Source organism: Pyrus communis, chromosome 7 (genome assembly GCF_041283825.1).
Source record: "Pyrus communis isolate YQ-2024b chromosome 7, ASM4128382v1, whole genome shotgun sequence".
Classification (NCBI taxonomy): domain Eukaryota; kingdom Viridiplantae; phylum Streptophyta; class Magnoliopsida; order Rosales; family Rosaceae; genus Pyrus; species Pyrus communis.
The window spans coordinates 865,818-886,169 of NC_142571.1; the positions used below are offsets into that span (position 1 = coordinate 865,818).

At 37.4% G+C, this 20,352-nt stretch overlaps 2 protein-coding genes and 1 pseudogene across 10 annotated transcripts in view; 2 read left to right on the forward strand and 1 right to left on the reverse strand.

Annotated features, from left to right (window-relative positions):
- The first annotated feature begins 218 nt into the window (after nucleotides 1–218).
- LOC148695415 (disease resistance protein RGA2-like) lies at nucleotides 219–4,634 on the forward strand. 4 transcript variants are annotated; one of them, XM_088697261.1, is made up of 4 exons: nucleotides 219–547; nucleotides 852–3,564; nucleotides 3,772–4,273; nucleotides 4,437–4,634. In XM_088697261.1, the coding sequence occupies exons 1-2, from the start codon at nucleotides 245–247 to the stop codon at nucleotides 3,561–3,563; spliced, it is 3,015 nt and encodes a 1,004-aa protein (XP_088553387.1). In that variant the 5' UTR covers nucleotides 219–244; the 3' UTR covers nucleotide 3,564; nucleotides 3,772–4,273; nucleotides 4,437–4,634. The 4 variants fall into 4 exon arrangements, with proteins under 4 accessions (XP_088553387.1, XP_088553389.1, XP_088553388.1 ...); XM_088697263.1 differs by having other exon boundaries at nucleotides 3,772–3,887; nucleotides 4,534–4,634; XM_088697262.1 differs by having other exon boundaries at nucleotides 245–547; nucleotides 4,425–4,634.
- The window catches only part of LOC137733938 (uncharacterized), a 54,949-nt gene continuing 39,006 nt past the window's right edge, over nucleotides 4,410–20,352 (reverse strand). Inside the window, exons 1-11 of one of the 5 annotated variants that reach the window (XM_088697297.1) lie at nucleotides 10,282–10,720; nucleotides 9,974–10,162; nucleotides 9,682–9,829; nucleotides 8,954–9,063; nucleotides 8,483–8,795; nucleotides 7,844–7,983; nucleotides 7,637–7,718; nucleotides 7,417–7,494; nucleotides 7,205–7,225; nucleotides 5,853–5,972; nucleotides 4,410–5,299 (exon numbers count right to left, since the gene is read on the reverse strand). In XM_088697297.1, the coding sequence (XP_088553423.1) occupies nucleotides 5,229–5,299; nucleotides 5,853–5,972; nucleotides 7,205–7,225; nucleotides 7,417–7,494; nucleotides 7,637–7,718; nucleotides 7,844–7,909 (438 nt within the window). In that variant the 5' untranslated portion in view covers nucleotides 7,910–7,983; nucleotides 8,483–8,795; nucleotides 8,954–9,063; ... (1 more) ...; nucleotides 9,974–10,162; nucleotides 10,282–10,720 and the 3' untranslated portion in view covers nucleotides 4,410–5,228. Of the gene's footprint in view, nucleotides 5,300–5,852; nucleotides 5,973–7,204; nucleotides 7,226–7,416; nucleotides 7,495–7,636; nucleotides 7,719–7,843; nucleotides 8,796–8,953; nucleotides 9,064–9,681; nucleotides 9,830–9,973; nucleotides 10,163–10,281; nucleotides 10,721–20,352 lie in introns of those variants that run through there. The other 4 variants (XM_088697296.1, XM_088697295.1, XM_088697290.1 and 1 more) reach the window with 4 other exon arrangements.
- LOC137733498 (uncharacterized) lies at nucleotides 12,278–19,861 on the forward strand (annotated as a pseudogene). The gene is made up of 8 exons (XR_015964912.1): nucleotides 12,278–12,660; nucleotides 12,717–12,926; nucleotides 14,132–14,231; nucleotides 14,768–14,980; nucleotides 15,309–15,398; nucleotides 18,644–18,828; nucleotides 18,955–19,077; nucleotides 19,169–19,861. The product of XR_015964912.1 is annotated as an uncharacterized LOC137733498 (transcript).

Below are 20,352 nucleotides of genomic sequence, written 5' to 3' on the forward strand. Positions count from 1 at the left end.
AACCATTCAGAACTTGTGGAAAAGGGATAGAATGTGTTAACCATTCAAGTTATTCTTTAATTAAAGTGGAATGGGAATGAGTGTGTTAACCATTCAAGTTATTCTTTAATTGAAGTGGAATGGCATGTATAAAGACGAGCAGGGACGAGCCAACTTTCACTACGCAAAACCATATTCTCGTTTACAAACTTCTACTTTAATTCACTTCACTGGCCTGTGTTTTTTCTTGTCCTGAATACAAGAAATGGCGGAAGGAGTTCTCTTCAACATTGCCGAAGGGATCATTGGAAGGCTTGGCTCCCTTGCTTTCCAAGAGATTGGACTGATTTGGGGTGTCCAAGATGAGCTCCGCAAGCTCCGGGATACAGTTGCCGGATTCCAAGCTGTTCTCCTTGACGCTGCGCAAAAGCAAGCCGATAATGAAGTCAAACAGTGGCTCCAAAGCATAGAAGACGCAGTTTATGAAGCCGATGACCTGCTGGATGAGTTTAATGCTGAAGCTCAGCGGAGACAAATGGTGCCTGGAAATACTAAGTTGTTAAAGAAGGTACGCCTCTTCTTCTCTAGCTCAAATCAACTTGCTTTTGGGTTAAAGATTGGTCATAAGATAAAAGATATTAACGAGAAGCTTGGTGAGGTTGCATCTCATAGAACCTTTTCATAGTCACATAAGCCTATTGATATCCACCTATTATGAATACACTAGGTCTGTCAATAACTCATAATTAACTGCAATAAGTCCTCTATATTATTGTTTGAATGTATCATATAACTTACCGTTACAAAACACTATTAACTTAATTAATATAATTCTATCGAACTAATGATTATGTCTACTCAAATTCTTACAGGTGCGTCTTTTCTTTTCTAGCTCAAATCAACTTGTTTTTGGGCTAAAGATGGGTCATAAGATAAAAGATATTAACAAGAGGCTGAGTGAGGTTTCAAATCGTAGAACCTTTCACTTAGAAGTAAATCGTGAAGATACACCATTTGTAAAGAGAGAGAGGGTCACTCACTCATTTGTCCGTAAGGAAAATATTATAGGGAGAGATGAAGATAAAATGGCAATTATCGAACTTTTGTTGGCTCCCATCTCATTTGAGAATGTGTCAACCATTTCCATAGTTGGACTTGGAGGATTAGGGAAAACTGCACTTGCGCAACTCATATTCAACGAGGAGGTAATTCAAAGTCATTTTGAGTTGAAAATATGGACATGTGTCTCTAATGTATTTGAGTTGGATATAGTTGTTAAGAAAATCCTTCAATCCGAGCATAATGGGATAGAGCAATTGCAAAATGATCTTAGAAAAAAAGTAGATGGGAAGAAGTACCTACTTGTTTTGGATGACGTGTGGAATGAGGATAAAAAGAAGTGGGTTGACTTGGAGAACTTGTTAATGGGTGGTGGAGAAGGTAGCAGAATACTAATAACCACTCGTAGTAAAAAAGTCGCGATGATACCAAACTTAGCTAAACCATACACCTTAAAGGGTTTGAATGAGGAGCAAAGTTGGTCTTTATTTAAGAAAATGGCTTATAAAGATGGAAAGGAGCCAGAGAATTCAACAATTAAGGCAGTTGGGAAGGAAGTTACTGGAAAATGTCAGGGAGTTCCACTCGCTATAAGGACGATAGGTGGGATGTTGTTCGCCAAAGATGACGAAACATATTGGTTGAATTTCAAAGAAAAGAAACTTTCAAAAATAAATCAAGAAGAAAATGATATTTTGCCAACACTTAAATTGAGTTATGATGTGCTCCCATCACATTTGAAGCATTGTTTTGCTTATTGTAGCTTGTTCCCACCTGATTATGAGATCTCTGTACAGAGATTGATTATACTTTGGGTGGCCCAAGGGTTCATTAAGTCATCCGATGAAAACGAAGGTTTGGAGGATGTTGCGTATGAATATTATAAGGAGTTGTTGCAGAGATCATTTTTTCAAGAAGAAAAAACAAATGAGTTTGGTATAATAGAAAGTTGTAAAATGCACGATCTCATGAATGAACTTGCAATCTCTGTGTCGGGGGTTAGAAGCACTGTAGTTGGGCCAAACCAAAAGAATTTTCATGAAAAGCTTTGTCACGTATCTTTCAAGTTTGATATTGATTTGTCGGAATGGAAAGTGCCAACATCTTTGCTAAAAGCAAACAAGATAAGAACTTTCCTTTTTCTTCGGCAACAACAATGGGTTGGTCACCAAAGTTCCTCATGTAATGCATTTTATACTATAATTGTTTCAAATTTTAAGTCATTACGAATGTTGAGTCTCAATGAATTAGGAATTACAACATTACCTAATTGTCTTAGAAAAATGAAACATTTGAGATATCTTGATCTTAGTTGTAATCATTACATGAAGAGACTTCCAGATTGGATAGTTGGACTGTCGAATTTGGAAACACTAGATCTCAGTGGGTGTGATAGGCTTGTGGAATTGCCTAGAGACATTAAAAAAATGATCAACTTAAGGCATCTCATGTTGGAAGGCTGTATTCGGTTGAGTGGAATGCCACGTGGAATTGGTGAATTGAATGGTGTTCGTACATTGAATAGATTTGTTTTGAGCGAAAGCAATTGTTTGGGGAGGGGGGGTAGTGCTGGTCTTGCTGAGCTGGGGACCCTTAACGAATTAAGGGGACATTTAGAAATTGATAAGTTGAGGCATGTGGTGTCAGAATCAAATGTTGGTACACCTCTCAAGGACAAACACCTTGATGAGTTGCAATTAAATTGGAAAGAGGGAGAAGATATAAGCGCGGTTGATGAGGAGGATATTATAAAGTCAATGGAAGTATTGCAACCCCATTCTAATCTAAAGCAGTTGGAAGCGGATGGCTATAGAGGTGTGAGGTTTGCGAGTTGGTTTTCTTCTCTCATAAATATTGTTAATCTCCAATTGTCGTTTTGTACGAGATGCCAACGTCTTCCGCCCTTGGATCATTTGCCTTCCCTTAAGAAACTTCAACTTCATTGGTTGGAGAAGTTGGAGTACATATCAGAGAATGAGAGCAGTAATAGTATGAGTGATGAGATGATGAGGATCTCATTCTTTCCCTCCCTGGAGACACTCGAGTTATACAATTGCCCTGTTCTGAAGGGATGGTGGAGGGCCCACACTCATAACAGTGCTGCTTCTTCTTCATCAACGGAAAATCTGTCGTTGCCTTCTTTTCCTCGTCTTTCTACATTGGAGATCTATGATTGTCCTAATCTAACTTCCATGCCTCTGTATCCAAATGTGGTTAAAATAGAACTTACGAGGAGCAGCTGGAAGGTTGTTGATTCCTTGTTTGTTAGAGGAGCATCTGATATTACACATGATGTTGGTGTTGATGTTTCTGCCTCTTCTTCTTCCCCTCATCTCTCCAAATTAACACATCTGTCACTCCATGCAATTGAGGATTTGGCATCACTGCCAGAAAGGATTCGTGGACTCCCATGTTTAAATACATTGAAAATTCAGAATTGCCCCATGTTAAGCGAAAGATGCAAGAAAGAAAAAGGTGAGGACTGGCCTAAGATTGCTCACATCCCACACATTAACATTAATTAAGGTGCGTTTTCTAACTTGTTTTAATATAAACTACAAAATATTCAAATGCCAATCTCATTTCTTAATTTTATTCTTCATTCATCATCACCAGCATTTTACTTTTTCTTTTCAAATGACATTACCATGTGGATCAAAGTTTCCGTCGTCCATACTTTTTAACTCCAATTTTTTTTTTTAATCTCTTTAATTTCCTTCTTTTCAATTATAGTCTTATATGCAGCAAATGGGGCGTCAACCTTTTGGATTCAATATGTGATGGCCACGTTGACTGCTTGGAGTGGTTGTTTACGTTTTTTTTTTTTTTTTTTTGATCATCGGGGTTTAGTAAGAGATGCCAACGTCTTCTGCCCTTGGATCATTTGCCTTTCCTCAAGTTTCTTAGACTTCATGGGTTGGAGAAGTTGGAGTACATATCAGAGAATGAGAGCAGTAATAGTATGAGTGATGAGATGATGAGGATCTCATTCTTTCCCTCCCTGGAGTACCTCAGCATCGAAGATTGCCCTGTTCTGAAGGGATGGTGGAGGTCGCACACTCATAACAGTGCTTCTTCTTCTTCATCAACGGAAAATCTGTCGTTGCCTTCTTTTCCTCGTCTTTCTATATTGTCTATTGATGGGTGTCCTAATCTAACTTCCATGCCTCTGTATCCAAATGTGGAGAGGACTGGCCTAAGATTGCTCACATCCCACACATTGACATTTATTAAGGTGCGTTTTCTAACATGTTTCAATTCACACTAGCCTAATTCAATACAAACTATGAAATATTCAAACGCCAATCTCATTTCTTAATTTTATTCTTCATTCATCATCACCAGCATTTTATTTCTCTTTAATTTCCTTCTTTTCAATGATATAGTCTTACGTGCAGTGAATGGAGCATCAACCATTTGGATTCAATATGCGATGGCCTTGTTTAATGCTTGATCAAGTTGTATATAATTTTGCTTTTGATTGTCGGGGTTTAGATACTATGTTCCCCCCAATTGTATGTTTTTTCTTTAAGTAATATAATATGGGCGTGAGGGCCTAGCCCCCCAGCTTCGACTGGGTTCCAGCCCTCTTTAAATATTTCTTTTTAATATTTGTTGATGTGAAGCAAAACAACATTTTTCACGTTATAACATATAAGTCGCATAATTATTAATGCACTGGAGTAAAAAGAATTACCTCTATTAATTGTTAATGCACTGGAGTAACCAAATATTCTAAGACCGAAGGAACTCCAAAATCTACTCTGGATACAGCTCGGGACACAAATATTTGCTCCAAAACCCAAAATTAATCACAATAAACGCTACATTCTAAGTAAAGCAAATAAACTGATTACGTTTTGTCTAGTCACAAGGAAATTCATGACAACCGTTTCAAAAACAAAAATATTTGTTGTTTTTCCTTAGTCCTCTCTCTATAAACAACTCAGGCAACCCTTAGTTTCTTTGTTTTCTTTTCCTCGACCAATCAAATGGTCTCCATAAGTCAAAACAAATTCTTCAAACGTACCGAACGTTTACTAATATTTTTCTTTTCTTTTCATTTTTCAATCAAAATCCTTTGGTTTCTTAAGTTTTCAATCAGAATACATTGGTTTCTTGAGTTCTCTTTTCCATCTTCTATCCCGCATATCTAAGTTCATACTTATAATATGATATAGGTTTTATTGCTAAGAACTAAAAAGGGAAAAGTAAGGACCTTGATATTCACACAGAGATCTTCCGTGTAGTTCTCTCGTATCTACAAACACAAACTTATCAACAGATTAGTGAAAGGAAAATTATTACGACCTCTGCAAAAACAAAATAAGAGATGGTTATCAAGCGGGCCCTTAAGTTAAAGGCCCTAGTGTTAAAGACAACTGTTAGCATCTAGTGTTAAAGACAGCTTACAGAAACTTGGTTTTTGTACACTTTCTTCTCCCTTCAATAACATTTTGTTTCTAATCCAGAAAAATAAAATGAGCAGGTTAATGATACTCATGTGCAAAATGCTAATCCTATGGTCTAAAGCTAACTGAGTTTTTAAGTGTAAAATCCCTATTTCCCTGAATTTGGATTGATCACAGTTCGTGACTTGTTAAACTTGATATCTCCTTAGACGTTTTGGGAACTTGACGGCTTAAATTTTCTTTAGTCACGGATGTGCTCATAACCGCAAATTACAGCAACCCAATGTCTACTAAAAACTTGGAGAAGGGACTCAATTAGTCAATGAACACGTGCCTCGCACTTTCATATTAAAGACCAAAGATTAAATGGAAATGAGAGAGAAGAAGTGTGAGGGAATATACCCATGAGGGCTTCGGATCCGAGTCTGGAGCTGGAAGCGGCAGAGGTTGCGAACCCAGAGCATGGAAGAGGCGGGAAGGATTTTCCACTGTGCTGCCTCATGGCCTTCCCCATCACTGGACCTGCTCAGGTTCCTTGCAAAAACAGTGAAAATTAAATAAGAAAATCACCGGAAACTCCTAAAACCCCTCCCAAAAAAAAGCACAGCAACTTACCTCCGATTGACCTTTAATCGTAACGAATCATTTCACATTATTCTCTATTGGCACTCGTATTAACCGTAACAAATCTTTTCACATTATTCTCTATTGGCACTCGTACTTCACTTAGTACTAATCGATATAGCTGAAAGTGTAAATCATGAAGAATGAGAAGTTAAAGTATATGTCAAATGATAAATTTGTCAACAACGAAGAATGGGACATTGACAATGGAGAAACATTCACTGCAAGGAGCAAAAGTGAGCAAATTAAATAAATAGCAGCATGGAACTTTAGAAACAAAGAAACAGCAGCAACTACAAACGAAGAATGTGCAATCAACATCAAAAGTGGATTACAGGAATTTGGATCTCATAATTAAAAGACACTTTCTCCCTATCAAAGAGTCAATACTAAGAAGACATTAAAAGTGGATTATAGGAACTTGGATTTCATTCATCACCAAACAATGGAAAATAATTGGAGATGCAATTCAATAAAAGAAAAGAGTTTAGCACTTGCTTATTGCTTTCCAAATTAAGCTATTTGGTTGAAGAAGTCTTTAGCATTTCCAGGAATGCCGACTCTAAGCTAAAGCATTAATATGCATATAATACAAACCCCATTGTTTCCAGAAAGAAATTGCATGGCAACAGGAGCAGGAATGAAAGCGGCATTTAATCCAACAAAATAGAACCAATTTTTTCCTCTTTAAATCAGAAAAATGAAAAGAAATTTAAGCTCATTTTCTAGGTTTATTTGCTTTTCAATTATTTTTTCGGGAAACAAACAAAAAGTTAGGAAAATGATAAGATGCGGAGAGAGTGAGGGACAGACGGATTGGATAAAAAGAGAGTTGTTAGAATCAGGATCATTGGCGACAACAACCAAACCGACAAACCCCAATTTTCACATTCCGTCACATATGCCCCTACACATTTTTCAGATCTGTTACACCAAAAACAACACAAACAATCACAAAAATCCCCAGAAAAAACCCAAAACAAACAGTCACACCCTACACCACGCAATCAAAGTCCAAACCTAATTAATTGCATAACTATTAAGGCTTACTTTATAGCACTATGAACAAATGAAAGATGATCTGCATGGTATATAGTTGATTCCCATATCGTCCTTCAGCAACACCTTACCATCGTTAAGCTCGTCCACTCCTGCACAATGATATATAGAAGAATGTCTACTTAATCTGATGGAAATATTGACATAAATATTACTCTACAGACGCTAAATCCATACTTTTAAAAGAGACCAGAAACAAAATATAACAAAATTAGATTCAAAACAACAAAACAACCCATATTTAGAGAGAGAGAGAGAGAGAGATGTCAAGGAGATTTGCTACCTGTTTGGCAGTGCATGTGCGGGTTGAAATTCAAAGACTTTGAGATATGATTTTGGTGGCTGTGGTGATTCCACTGAACTGGAAAATCAGACTAACTTCTAAAAATAAAAAAGTATACATAATAGTATTGGAAAATCAGAAACCCGAGCATTTTTTTATTTTTTATGATGAAAAATAAAAAATAAAATGGAGTGGAGTGGAAGCCAAGGAAGAGACTGACCTCCAACAACGGCGGCAGTCAAAAGAGCTTCCCAGAGCGACATGATCTCGCTGCCATGATAATCCTTTGTACACAGGCAATTCTAAAACCATAAGATAAACTTACTGAGATAACAGAATGGTTAAACCCAAAGGTATTTAATTCAAACACAACTCAAACCCTAAGCACCATGATAATCCTCAAACCCGGAAAAGGGTGTATACTCACAGTTGCAGAATCCCAAAGCCACGCTTGGAATGTCTGAAGTTGAGGCTTGAGCTTAAGTTGTTCCATGAGTGCATTAGCTTCTTTCCACTCATCTCAGCTTTCAATGTGGCATTTTCAACAGCCCAGATAGCATCATCCATCTAAAAATGTTGCAAAAGAAAATTGTTTTACCTCCTAAATCCAAACAGCAAAAGAAACAACAACAACAAAGCCTTTTCCCACTAAGTGGGGTCAGCTATACGAATCTCAGAACGCCATTGCACTCCCAAACAGCAAAAGAAAAAACGCAGAAAATTAAGTAAACAGAATGCAACTGAACTTGCACAGCTTGCTTCTCAAATTCACGAAATGTTGCTAGAATGTTGTAGCTGCATGGCAAATTCATCATGTAATTTCTGCTGCCAATGATTTTCTATCGAGTGAATTCATTTTGTGTTCAAATTCCAAGTAATTAATAATAAGAAGGATACCATGAATTTTAATACCGAAATCTGGTAATTAAAAATAAGAAAAATATCATGAATTTCATTTTGGGAAGCTGCTTTTAGCTTAGTAGCTCCATTTGGGAATGCAAATATGGCATCACGGTCAAGAGTCCGACCCAAAGGAAGTGAAAGCTTTTTTGACAGCTCAACATACCCTCCTTTGGTGAAAACATATCCTACAATGCAGCATGAAATAGAGTAAATGGAATAATAGTTGGTTTCCATTTAGAGCCTCAAAACCCCACGTTAGTCTTTCTCTTTCTAGAGAAAACAGCATCTCCGGTGAAAGTGAATTTGAACTTGACATCCATTCCTCCATCATACTTAGGAGCAACTACATCCTAAAAGTAAGTCCCCAGACGAACTTCCCGTCCATCCACTGCCGCCGGAGTCTTGAACTTAACAATTGTAAGTCTGCTCTTGCTACTCTTTCCTGCTCATAATTGCAACATTTTGTTGTTATAGTCCTGCAATGCAAACAGTCAAAAGCTGCATAAGCAACTCTCGAAGGGTAAAATTCAAATCCAACATTGAACCAACCCATAAACTTAAAGACATCAAAACCGAAACAGATTACTAAATGTCAAAAAGGAGTATTTCAAGGATATGGCAATAAGGATCACACCTGAAATGCTTTGGTAAGATTGTATACCCCTCTTTGATCAACCCTGTAGAGGTCTCCGCAGATAGTAGAGCATGCAGTAGCACAATAGATAATCTTGTTATAGCCCTGTACTGAGGCGTACAGGGTAGCAGGATCACCCGCATCCCCAGTCAATGGCAACACAGATATGAAAAAGGAGAGAAAATGATAACACCCACCGTTAAAAGGAGTAAATGCAGAGTTTAACACAGAAAACAATAAAAAATATCTTGCAAATTCTTGATTTATCGGTAATGCACATCAGAACCAAACAGTCAAGAAAATAATTTAAAACCAATTCTATATTTCTAATCAGATGATGTGCAATTTGTTTTTATTCGTCTTCAATTTGTGGCACTTCATTCTTAATAAAGAACATTTCACAAAATTCCAGATCTGCTACAACATCAAAGGACAGACCGAATAGGAAAACGACATCATTCATTGTCCAGATTGAAACAACATCCCACTAAAATTGACTACACATAAGAATCTCATTCCACAAATCTTCTTCAGTCTAGGCCTAAACAACTGCAAGCAAAAAAATCGCCAAGACACATACTTTCATCCAAATCATCCACCGCCATTAACAAAACCACGACCTATATGTTCCTTCAGCTAAGATTAAAGCAAAAATTGAAACCCTAATCATTCTCAAACATGCTTTTACAATCAGAATAGAAAGGAAACTTGAAATTAGAGGGTCATACAGATTTGGGCTGGGGATTGGACTCGTCGTCAGAATTCACCTCTTCCTCTTCCTCTTCACATTGATTACCGAATAGGTTCTGCATCACGTGGTGCCGCTTCTCCTCCCCATCGCTGCTGATGTGTGCTGTGGTCGGAGCCCTCAAAGTACTGACATTAAATAGTTCATTTGATTAGATCATAGAAAATATCACCATAGTATCCTGCAAATTTCAAGAAGTGTGTGCCGAAACAAATCTGAAAAGGAATGAAAACCCTGTTAACCAAACCCATCAACAATAACATAAGCCTCACCAATCAGAAGCAAGCAAAACCAATCCGACATGGTGAAATCCAGTCAACAAAACAAAAATCCCAAGATACATACTTTCATCCAAATCATCCACCGCAACGACAACACCACAACCTATATGTTCCTTCTGATTGATCATGCTCGGAATCGCCCTATCCCTCTTCCTCTTCAGATTGATCACCGAATAGGTTCTGCATCAAAACCCACTATCAAAAATCATACAAAAATCAATGCATTCACCGAAAAATCTCTAAAACCCACAAACCCCAAAAAAAATTAAAATAAATAAATAATCATACAAATAACTCACCGTGCTCAGATATACTAATTAAGATTAAGGGGTTTATATGAGCAAGAACACAAACAAACTTGGAAATGTCATACAATCCAAACCCACTTCCAATATTTAGCTATAACGAAATGAGGCCGTATCAGCCCAGCCAGAACCTTCTCGATAACCTCCTTCACCGCAAACTATCAATGCCAACACAAAAATTGAGAAAATGTGCGAGTAAATTTGAGCTTGTGATTTTCTCCGAAACCAAACAGGGGCCTGGACAGATGCTGCGCGGGAAGACTTTCTAAAAGCGATCAAATTTGCACCTCAAGACAATGCTATTGCAAGAGAGCTACGTCTTCAGGCACGAAAGGTGTAAAGCTGAGTGGTCAAAGATCTAAAGGCTTTTTTTCCCTTTTATTTTTTGGTCGAAACATCTTAAGCTCTTGAATTGTATGATAAATGAGGAAATGATGGCAAAACAAGACTGATTTGTGACCTTAATGTCATCTTTAATTAAAAGGGTTACGTATATTTTGTTTTTTCTAGAGTTATAAAAAAATTAATTTTTATTGAACAGAGATATATTATATTTATATATTATTTTCAATCGACATGATTAAATATAATCATTTACTAATTTATTAGTTTTAATTTTACTTTTTAAATTTATTTACTACTTATATCATGTGAAAATTAGGTTATTTAGACATAATCTTTTAGGTGGATAGAATGTGAAAAAATGGAGTAAAATGAGTCAAGATAGTAAAAATTCATGTTTTTTAAAATGGGTCCTGATTTACAATATATAAACATAATGTATTTCTAAGGGCTCCGCATCTTTTTCAATTAAAACTAGGGTATAAGTACACACTTTGTGTGTGAACAATTTCATTTTCTTTTTTGTTTTTGATTAAAGAGTGTGATTAGTTTTGAAAATTTTTAAAAAAAAGTATGAAACAATGATGATGAGATCTCTTAAGAAAGGCATCTTTTTTTTAATATTACATAATTACCATTTTTCCCTCTTTGTGTAAATATTGTGTATCAAAAGTGAGGATAAAATAGGGGAATGAGGGTATGATTGTCATTTTGTCAGAAGATGCAAATTTACTATTTTGCCCTCCTTTTTGTCAAGTGTGTGTCTCAAAAGTGAGGGCAAAATTGAAAACAAAGTGGCAAAAAGTTGACAAGGTGTGTTCTCTTAATATATAGTATAGATACCTACAATATGCCTGTTTTTGCAAATTATGTATTTCTAAGGGCTCCACATCTTTTTCAATTAAAATACCTACAATATGCATGTTTTTGCAAATTATGTGTTCTGATTAAGTAAAATATGGCCAAATCAGGCCATGTTTTTGTCTATACAGAAAAGCAGTTTTTTCTCGTGGGTTTTTAAGGTGCTTGCGTCCACTCAGCTGTCAAGAAACCAGAAAGGCATTGGTGCTGGGCTCCACAATTGGGCTGCTCGGCAGGCCCAAGTCTCCATTGGAGTTGGATTTTGTGGTATTTCGGGCTAAAACTTGACCTATGGTTTAATAGAAGAGGAAAGAACTACATTCAATCCACTAATCCCCAATTGATTCTAGCAGTTTTTAGTGCTCCGCAATTTTTTGGATAAATACAACACACAACAATTTCTATTCATATATCGCTCTTTGACATACTGCTTGGGAAAATCTGTCAGCACATGAAGATTTTGAACGCATTAGGTTTTAATTTAGACATTAAGGACTGGGGAATCCATTTTCATAATTTTGATAAAATTGACAGGCTGCAGCAAACTGCAGTACAGACTTCTAGATTTACTGATAGAGGTTCCATGATTTGTTTGTCTAGTTCCACTTTTACTTTATCTAGACATATGATTGATACTATGACATTAGTTTGTCTAGTTGTCTACGATTGCTACACTTGTGCTATAAAGTTTATACTTGGCAGTACAATTATTGTATCTCCTACTATATATTTTCTGGGGTACCTGTTTACAAACACAATTGGTAATCAAATGCTTCATGGACGAAAAATGCAGCACGCTCCTCCGTGGTCTGATGGCTTTCTTGTTATTATATGGGAGGTCTTCTTGATAGCTGTGTGCTGGGTTTTCATAATGACAGAAGAAGACATGATGATCATATGGGCATTAGCGAGGCATAAGTGTCTGGGTTCAAGTCTAGTTGTTTGTTGTCATCTTCAATCGATCAAGATTTCAGTTAGAACATCTTTGAAAGGAAATTCCTATCTAGTTGAGATTGCCCAAGCTGGTGCTAATGGGGGAGTTATCTTTGAAACTATGCTGGCAGAAAAAGATGCAGCTATCCCAATTGCTGCAATAAAACGACAATTTTTTGGCGCCTTGACTATGGGATCTGGGAGATGCTTTAACTACAGCTATAAAGTCAACGCTCTGTTTTAAGTTCCAAGCGAACCATTTCAAGGTGCACCATCAATTCTTGGTTCTGCAGCTACACCAACATAAACCCTGCAGTACATCCTACTTCTCTACCACCACAGCTGCTGGCCACAGGAGTAGGAATTCTTCACCCTAAATCCAAGCTTCACCCTTATCAGGTGCTATCTGTCAAAAGGATTGAGGTCGATATATGCAATATCCTTGCTGCCTTAGCTTTCTCCTCTGGTTCAAAAATGAAGAAGTTGGAGCATGAGGAAATTGGGTATTTTTGTTGTTGGGAGAACATGGGTTCACACCCCACTCACAAATGTCCCTTGTTGAGTTCTCAGATGGTGCTCAGGCTCGTGTTGTGCTTGAACCTAGAGAAACTAAAGGGTTTACCCTAATTAGGATCGTTACAAATTAAGGATGACTCAAACAAGGATATTTACTCAATAAGAGAAGTTTATACAAATAACTTATTTCCATTCAAGTATGCGTTCTACATAGAATACACACATACTTATAGGCCTAGGAGGAAATTTCCCGAACCTCCCCTAAAACTATTTGGAGATAAGACATCGTTCTCTTTTGTCCCTTATATAAGAGAATGAGGAATTTTCTCTACATCACAATTAACAGTACTTTACGTCACATACAAACTACTTTAGATAAGCTTTCTTACCTTATAACACATCGAATATTATTCTAGTGGGGACAACTTATTGTCAAACAACATGATGTTGGATAACTGGTGTTGGAATAGTAAAATTGTAAATTATTAGCTAATGAAAATTTTACATGATCAGAAGGGTGAGAGGGTAAGAAAAGTATGGAACGCAGGAGAGTATTTTGAGTTGAGTGTTTTTACCGAGACTTTATTTCTAAGTATGCATATTAGTTAGAGCATTGTTCATGACAAAAAGAGTTGAGTGGGGACAGCTGCCCCCATTGGGCATATGATGCCTCCATTTATGTCGAAATGTGTCAAATGAATAAGCAGTCATCATAAATATATTGCTTAATACTCACAACATTTATTTATTTCATCTATTTAGATGCATAAACAATTTACAATTTGAAATAGCTTCTTAAAAAATTATCTTTTAATAAAATTAAAAAAATATATACTATTTTTATTAAAAAAATATACAATTATACATGAAGTGGTTTTAGGATAATGAATAGGCCCGGTTTGAAACAGCCAATCTTCTATGTTAAGTAAAAAGATAGATGTCACAAGCACAGTGTAGGAAGAGCACGCGCGAAGGCCTTTTGGGCACAACAGATAATTAATTAATTAAGTTGATGTCTCTCCCCGTCTGTATCTCATCATACAAGTAAGTCCTGCTTTTTCCTTTTTCTATTTTCTGTGTTCTGTTTGTTTCCTGAGAAAATTCCAAGGAAAACGAAACGCTTCCTAATTTTTGGTTTGGAATTCGAATGCATTTGCATTAAATTTTGCGTCTTTGATTGAGGTATTTGCAGAATTTTGAAAAGGCTCATTGGATTATACAAGTTAGAAGTAATGGAGGATGGTTCTGGGATCTGGAGCAGGCTGAGCAGTAAAGGCCACCACTCGGTTTCCGTAAAAGCAAATATATGACAAATCTTCGACTTTTAGTAGCTTGTTAGCTTCAAATAACTCATAAGTGTGTTTTCGAGTGATCGAGTTGGACTGAATGAACACGTGAAGATGTTTTCTTACCCCTTTCTACTTGGTTTCTTCAAGAACAATTCATCATTAGGACATTATCAAGTCGGAAACTTACTGTTTTTATTTACGAATTGATAAAATTTTGGAAATAATATGTGTATCGAGAAGGAATGCAATAGTTGGATACTATGACTACTGCTTCCAGTACACCGATTCATCATTCCTCCATGCTTTTTTATGTTGAGTAACTCAGAAATCCTGTGTTCCAAAACTCATGTAGTATAAGTGGGGATGGCAGCTATGTAGTCCCTGTATAATGTGCAGGGTAAAGAAGAAGATTGTTTTTCCCCTCTGTGCATGAGTGAATTATAATTCCTATAGGGTCGTTCCCATATATTATGGGGCACCATAATTCCTATAGGGTAGTACAATCCATGTGAGCCTTGGAAAGGGCTGTCGCAATATAGACTACTGCTCATCTTTTCATCTTGTTTGTAGATCGAGATGGTGAAAATGAAACAGTAACTGAAGATGCTACCCTCGTTCATGGAGAACCTTCTTAAGATGCTAATGGCCCTCCAAAAGTTGATTCCAAGGCGGAAATCCTTCACGAGAAAGTCACAAAGCAAATCGTTAAGGAAGGTCCTGGTCAAAATCATCCAAGTATTCAAAATGCTTCTGTAAGCGTGGAGTGGTTTCCTTTTTGGTAGTGATGTGCTGTGTGCATTAGGTCAAAACCCAATAATTGTTATGTGTGCATGTATATGTTAATATAGGAGTAAGACATGAATGAGCTTGTGACTAGCAAACAAACATAACATCAACGTTCACAGAGATGTGGATGTACTATTCGTATAGGAGAATTAATTGTGCATGCATTAAAATTTATAAAAGGCATGCATTAAAATTTATAAAAGGGATGCCTAAGAAGATAAATGTAGAAAGGTCTTGCAGTGAATTTTTACTCTGGTTCTTTCAATCATTGAGTGGTTGGCATATGCGTGATAGTGCACTACAGGGCATGGACTGAAAGCACGGGACACAAGTTTGAAGGCACATGGAATAAACAACGACTACTTGAAATGATTTTAGGAAAAGGTATTAGCCTTGCCGAGTAGTCTGTTACTTTTTATATTTATATGCAAAGTATATGCAAACAAGTTATGGCATGTTCCTTGTTCAGTCTGCAATGTTGGGGAAAAATTTAGAGTACACAACTCTAACACAAGTGTTGGAGAGACAATACAAGTAAACAAATTACTTGTATTACACAAACAAAATATTACAACACAAACAAAATATTACAACACTCTCAAAGGACACTCTTAAGAAGCTATGACGCTCACTCACTTTCTAGAGACAAACTCTAGAGCACTCACACTCTTACAAGACTACTCTTTCTTCTCACTCTCACTTGCTTGCTTGCTTACAAGCTTGCTTGTTGATGGTGTGGATGCCTTCTCCTTTTATAGGCATGGATGGAACCTTGGAGAAGTATGGACACACCATGCTAGAGATATCTAGATAATTCCACTAACTTCCTAAGCTAGAATTATCTACACTAATCTTGCATGTTGGTGGAAACCTCACCATTCTTCTAGACTCTTCCACCAACTTAAGAAACAACATTCTAGTCATTTCTACGAAGTACTACTTTAACTTGGATAATTTAGCTAACCAACCTTAGTGAATGTTCTAGAGTTCTTTATTCTAGATTTGTGTAGGTCCTTTAATGAGATGGGGTTGATTTCTTTAACACTCCCCCTCAACACCATCTTATTCTTCTCTCTACGCTGGGTTGACAACGCTTCATCTTGAACACCCATTTGTATGAGATAGGTTTCACATTTCTTAGCCTTGCCACTGGATCCCAAATTTGATATTTCTTTAACACATCGACCTCTTCTCTTAGCTTTACACCATTCAGAATTCTGTGATGCTTCTTCAAACGCCTCAGGTTCTTTTGGTGCTCCATCAGTTATGGCAGCATTGGCATATTTAGGATTTGGCTTTCGCACTCTTGTTGACCTTCTTAGTTGTGCTTGTGGAGTTGATACTTCCACTGCACTAGGTCTAACTTCTTGTGGTTGTTGGTACACACCTGTTTGCCAAGGACTCTTAGGTACTTCTTGCTCGACTTCGTCTCCAGCAAGCAAATCTTTAGGCTCATCTAGACTTGATTGGGTTTGGGCAACTTGGTCTCCCATTTCCTCCTACAACATATCTTCAATCTCTCTTGAGTCAGGCAACACTTCATTTTCTGAGCACCACCAAGAAGATGCTTCAGCATCCCATTCTTCATCCATAGCTAGATATGCCATGGCATTCTGATCATCTTCACTTTTCTTTTCTGAGTTGGCAACATTACTTTCTACAGGCTTTTTGAACCAGCAATCATTCGCCATATGGCCATTCTTTCCACAATTGTAACACTTGCCCTCAAATCTTTTATTATTCTGGGACTGGCCACGGTTGCCATGATACTTCAGAGCTCCCCCTGGCCGAGAACTCCCTCCTTCTTGATGACTTTTTTCCTTGTCACCATTTCTTTTAGATCCACCACCAGTACGCTGCTTAAAGTTGCCTTTACTTTTGGTGTAGAGCGCTTCCTCCTCACCTTTTAACGAGACCCCTCCCATTTGCTTTGCCAAAGCTTCTTGATCGGCAAGCAAATTCTCGAACTCAACAAGTGATGGTTGGGTCGGCCATCCTTGTACAGCGGCAACGAAGCCTCGATATTCGGGTCTCAATCCATGGATAATTATTCTTTTTTATCCTGGATTCTACAATGGCAGCACTAGGATCTAATTCAAAAATTTCACGGCAAATAGACTTTACCTTGTGGAAATATTGCGCAATCGTCATGTCCCTTTGGGCCACTGATAACAACTCGTTCTCGAGAAGCTGCAGTCTTGTATCGTTCCTCTTTGAAAAGAGTGTGGCGAAGGTGTCCCATGCTTCTTTTGGTGTCTTGGCCTTCCGTATGTGCTCCAACATGTCATCTTCAACTGTAGTTTTTAAGGCAAACATGGCCTTACCTGCCTTGATCTTCCACTTCCTCAAAGCGCCGCTGGTGTCTTGTTCTGGCTGCGTAACTTCATTACCGCCGACGACATCCCAAAGATCTAGGCCTTGTAGGTAAGACTCCATACACGTCGCCCACGTGTTGTAATTTTTGTTGTTCAACTTCTTGATTGCTCCAACAACTTGAAGATCTCCCATCGTGTCGGCAGAGCTTCGATAAGCCAAACAAGATTAACGAATAATCTTGCGAAGTACTAAACTTCTCACGATTCTCAAAAGCTTCAATAGAGACGGTCCCTTATCGTACCGCTCTGATACCAATTGTTGGGGGAAAAACTCAGAGTACACAACTCTAATACAAGTGTTGGAGAGACAACACAAGTAAACTAATTACTTGTATTACACACACAAAATATTACAACACAAACTATCAAGGACACTCTTGGGAAGCTATGACACTCACTCACTTTCTAGAGACAAACTCTAGAGCACTCACACTCTTACAAGACTACTCTTTCTTCTCACTCTCACTTGCTTGCTTGCTTACAAGCTTGCTTGTTGATGGTGTGGATGCCTTCTCCTTTTATAGGCATGGATGGAACCTTGGAGAAGCATGGACACACCATGCTAGAGATATCTAGATAATTCCACTAACTTCCTAAGCTAGAATTATTTACACTAATCTTGCATGTTGGTGGAAACCTCACCATTCTTCTAGACTCTTCCACCAACTTAAGAAACAACATTCTAGTCATTTCTACAAAGTACTACTTTAACTTGGATAATCTAGCTAACCAACCTTAGTGAATGTTCTAGAATTCTTTATTCTAGATTTGTGTAGGTCCTTTAATGAGATGGGGTTGATTTCTTTAACATGCAATTAGTTTGTGATTTCTTTATTGCTTTTATTCTCTGTAATAACTTATCATTCCAGATGATTTGGGTCCATAAGCATTTTATTGGAAGAAAGCATGGGTGTATGTATGGTACATTGGCTGTCATCACAGCATGGGTGTATGTATGGTACATTGGCTGTCATCACCTTTACTTTTCCATGTTTTCTGATTGTCCTCACCTTTACTTTTCCATGTTTTCTGCTTGTCCTCACCTTTACTTTTCCTTTCTTTCTGCTTTTCTTTTCCTTGTTTTTCGGCTTCTGTTTCTTTTCCTTTCTTCCGCTCATTTATATGAGCTTTCCTTGTACTTGGTTTTACATAATACAAAATATAGACATTCAAAATTCAATACATTTAAGCATTATGTAGTGGTATCAATGCAATGGACTTCTTATTAGTAGTATATTTTTGTTACTGCAACAGAGAAAAAAGAAATGACTGGCTTGGCTATTGCGGTGTCCAGCAGGAAGTCTGGAGAGCGTGCTCTGTTACATGTAGGCTGGGAGTTAGGGTATGGGAAAGAAGGGAGCTTTTCTTTTCCGAATGTTCCACCATTGACAGATATATCATATGAAGTTGAGGTTATTGGATTTGACGAAACCAAAGAAGTAAGTTGCCCACTTGCCTTCAAATGTCTTCTCAAGTAGTTACCAATTGAAGTTTCAGAATCTCTTTTCCAGGGGTTTGCTCGGTAATATAGTAACATGTATATTTATGGGTTCTGCCTTTCATAGAGGAAAGCTCGTAATGACATGACTGTGGAGGAAAGGATTGGAGCAGCAGATAGAAGAAAGATGGATGGAAATGCTTTATTTAAAGAGGAAAACTTAGAGGAGGCAATGCAACTGTATGAAATGGTTACGCACTTGTAATTCTTACATTTTTTATTTATGGCTGATGAGCATTTTAATATTTCCTTTCTGACATGATTCTGGTGGGTTGTCTTAGGCTATAGCATATATGGGTGACGACTTCTTGTTCCAGTTGTTTGGGAAGTACAGGGACATGGCATTGGCTGTTGAAAATCCATGCCACCTTAACATGGCAGCGTCTTTTTAAAGTTCAAGCGTTGTGTAGTAGTCATTGGACAATGCAGCATTGTAAGTATGCTGCTATCACAAGAAAGTCCTCTAATTTCACGTGTTCAGCGGTTGTGCTATTCATCATTAGATACTAGAAAGTTGGGTTTGTAGGCTTATTTGGGAGTATTACTGCATCCCAACAAGTTTGAATCTTCATTCACTTTGGCCTGCTATTTTGGATTGCCGTGGAAAATGAAAATGCTCTTAGTATGGACCAGCGAAAAGTTTGTAGGCTCACCGACACCAATTCCTTTCAAACATTAAGTGAGGGAACTCACTTATGTAGAAGGATTGGTGCATGGTTATGGGGGATGTGGGATAATGGTCCCTCACAAGTTCCAACATTTAGATGCCAGTAGTTTTAGCCGGGAACGAAGATACAGTCATCAAATTTAGTGGTCTAAACTGTTAGCAGTGGTAGGGTCAGGAATTTACAATGATGGGGCCAAAAAATCGATCATGCTTTCATTTACGATTACCCATGATGTGTTCTCATATTTTGAAAACATTGTATCACAATAACATTATCAATAACATCAAATACATCATTCTCAATGTATACAATCAAACTATCATTTAATCATTCATCACTTGTCCTATTACGATGTGGATTATTCACAATAATCATCTCCGGAAAAGCTCTTTCAACAGAAGCAGTCACAATAGGTAAAATTTTTGTTGATTTTATTAGCAAGAGGGATACTGCCTATCCCTCTTTGTCTCCACCAACTTTTGTGCAAGACTACTAATTCCCTTCAACACAGAAATTTCATTATGCAAACGCATGTCATGGATATAATTTTTAAGTTCATCTTCAAGTAGTGCGCTCTGTATTTGGATAAAATTAGGTAAGACGAACTAACTAAACCACATAATATAAGTTTGATCATATTAACAACCATTGACTCAACCAAAACTACAAGCAAAAAAATAAAAATAAAAAAGAAAAAAGCCTAAGGTGGTAGATCAGATGCAACTCAGAAAATGGAAGACACGACCTGAACGTCAATCCCCAGTAGCCAAGGACAAAGGAAAAGAGAAGCGGATTAA

Coding starts and splice junctions, on each gene's coding strand:
- LOC148695415 (XM_088697261.1), top strand. CDS start 245: ATGGCGGAAGGAGTTCTCTTCAACATTGCCGAAGGGATCATTGGAAGG. Junction 548..851: donor ATACTAAGTTGTTAAAGAAG/GTACGCCTCTTC, acceptor AAATTCTTACAG/GTGCGTCTTTTCTTTTCTAG.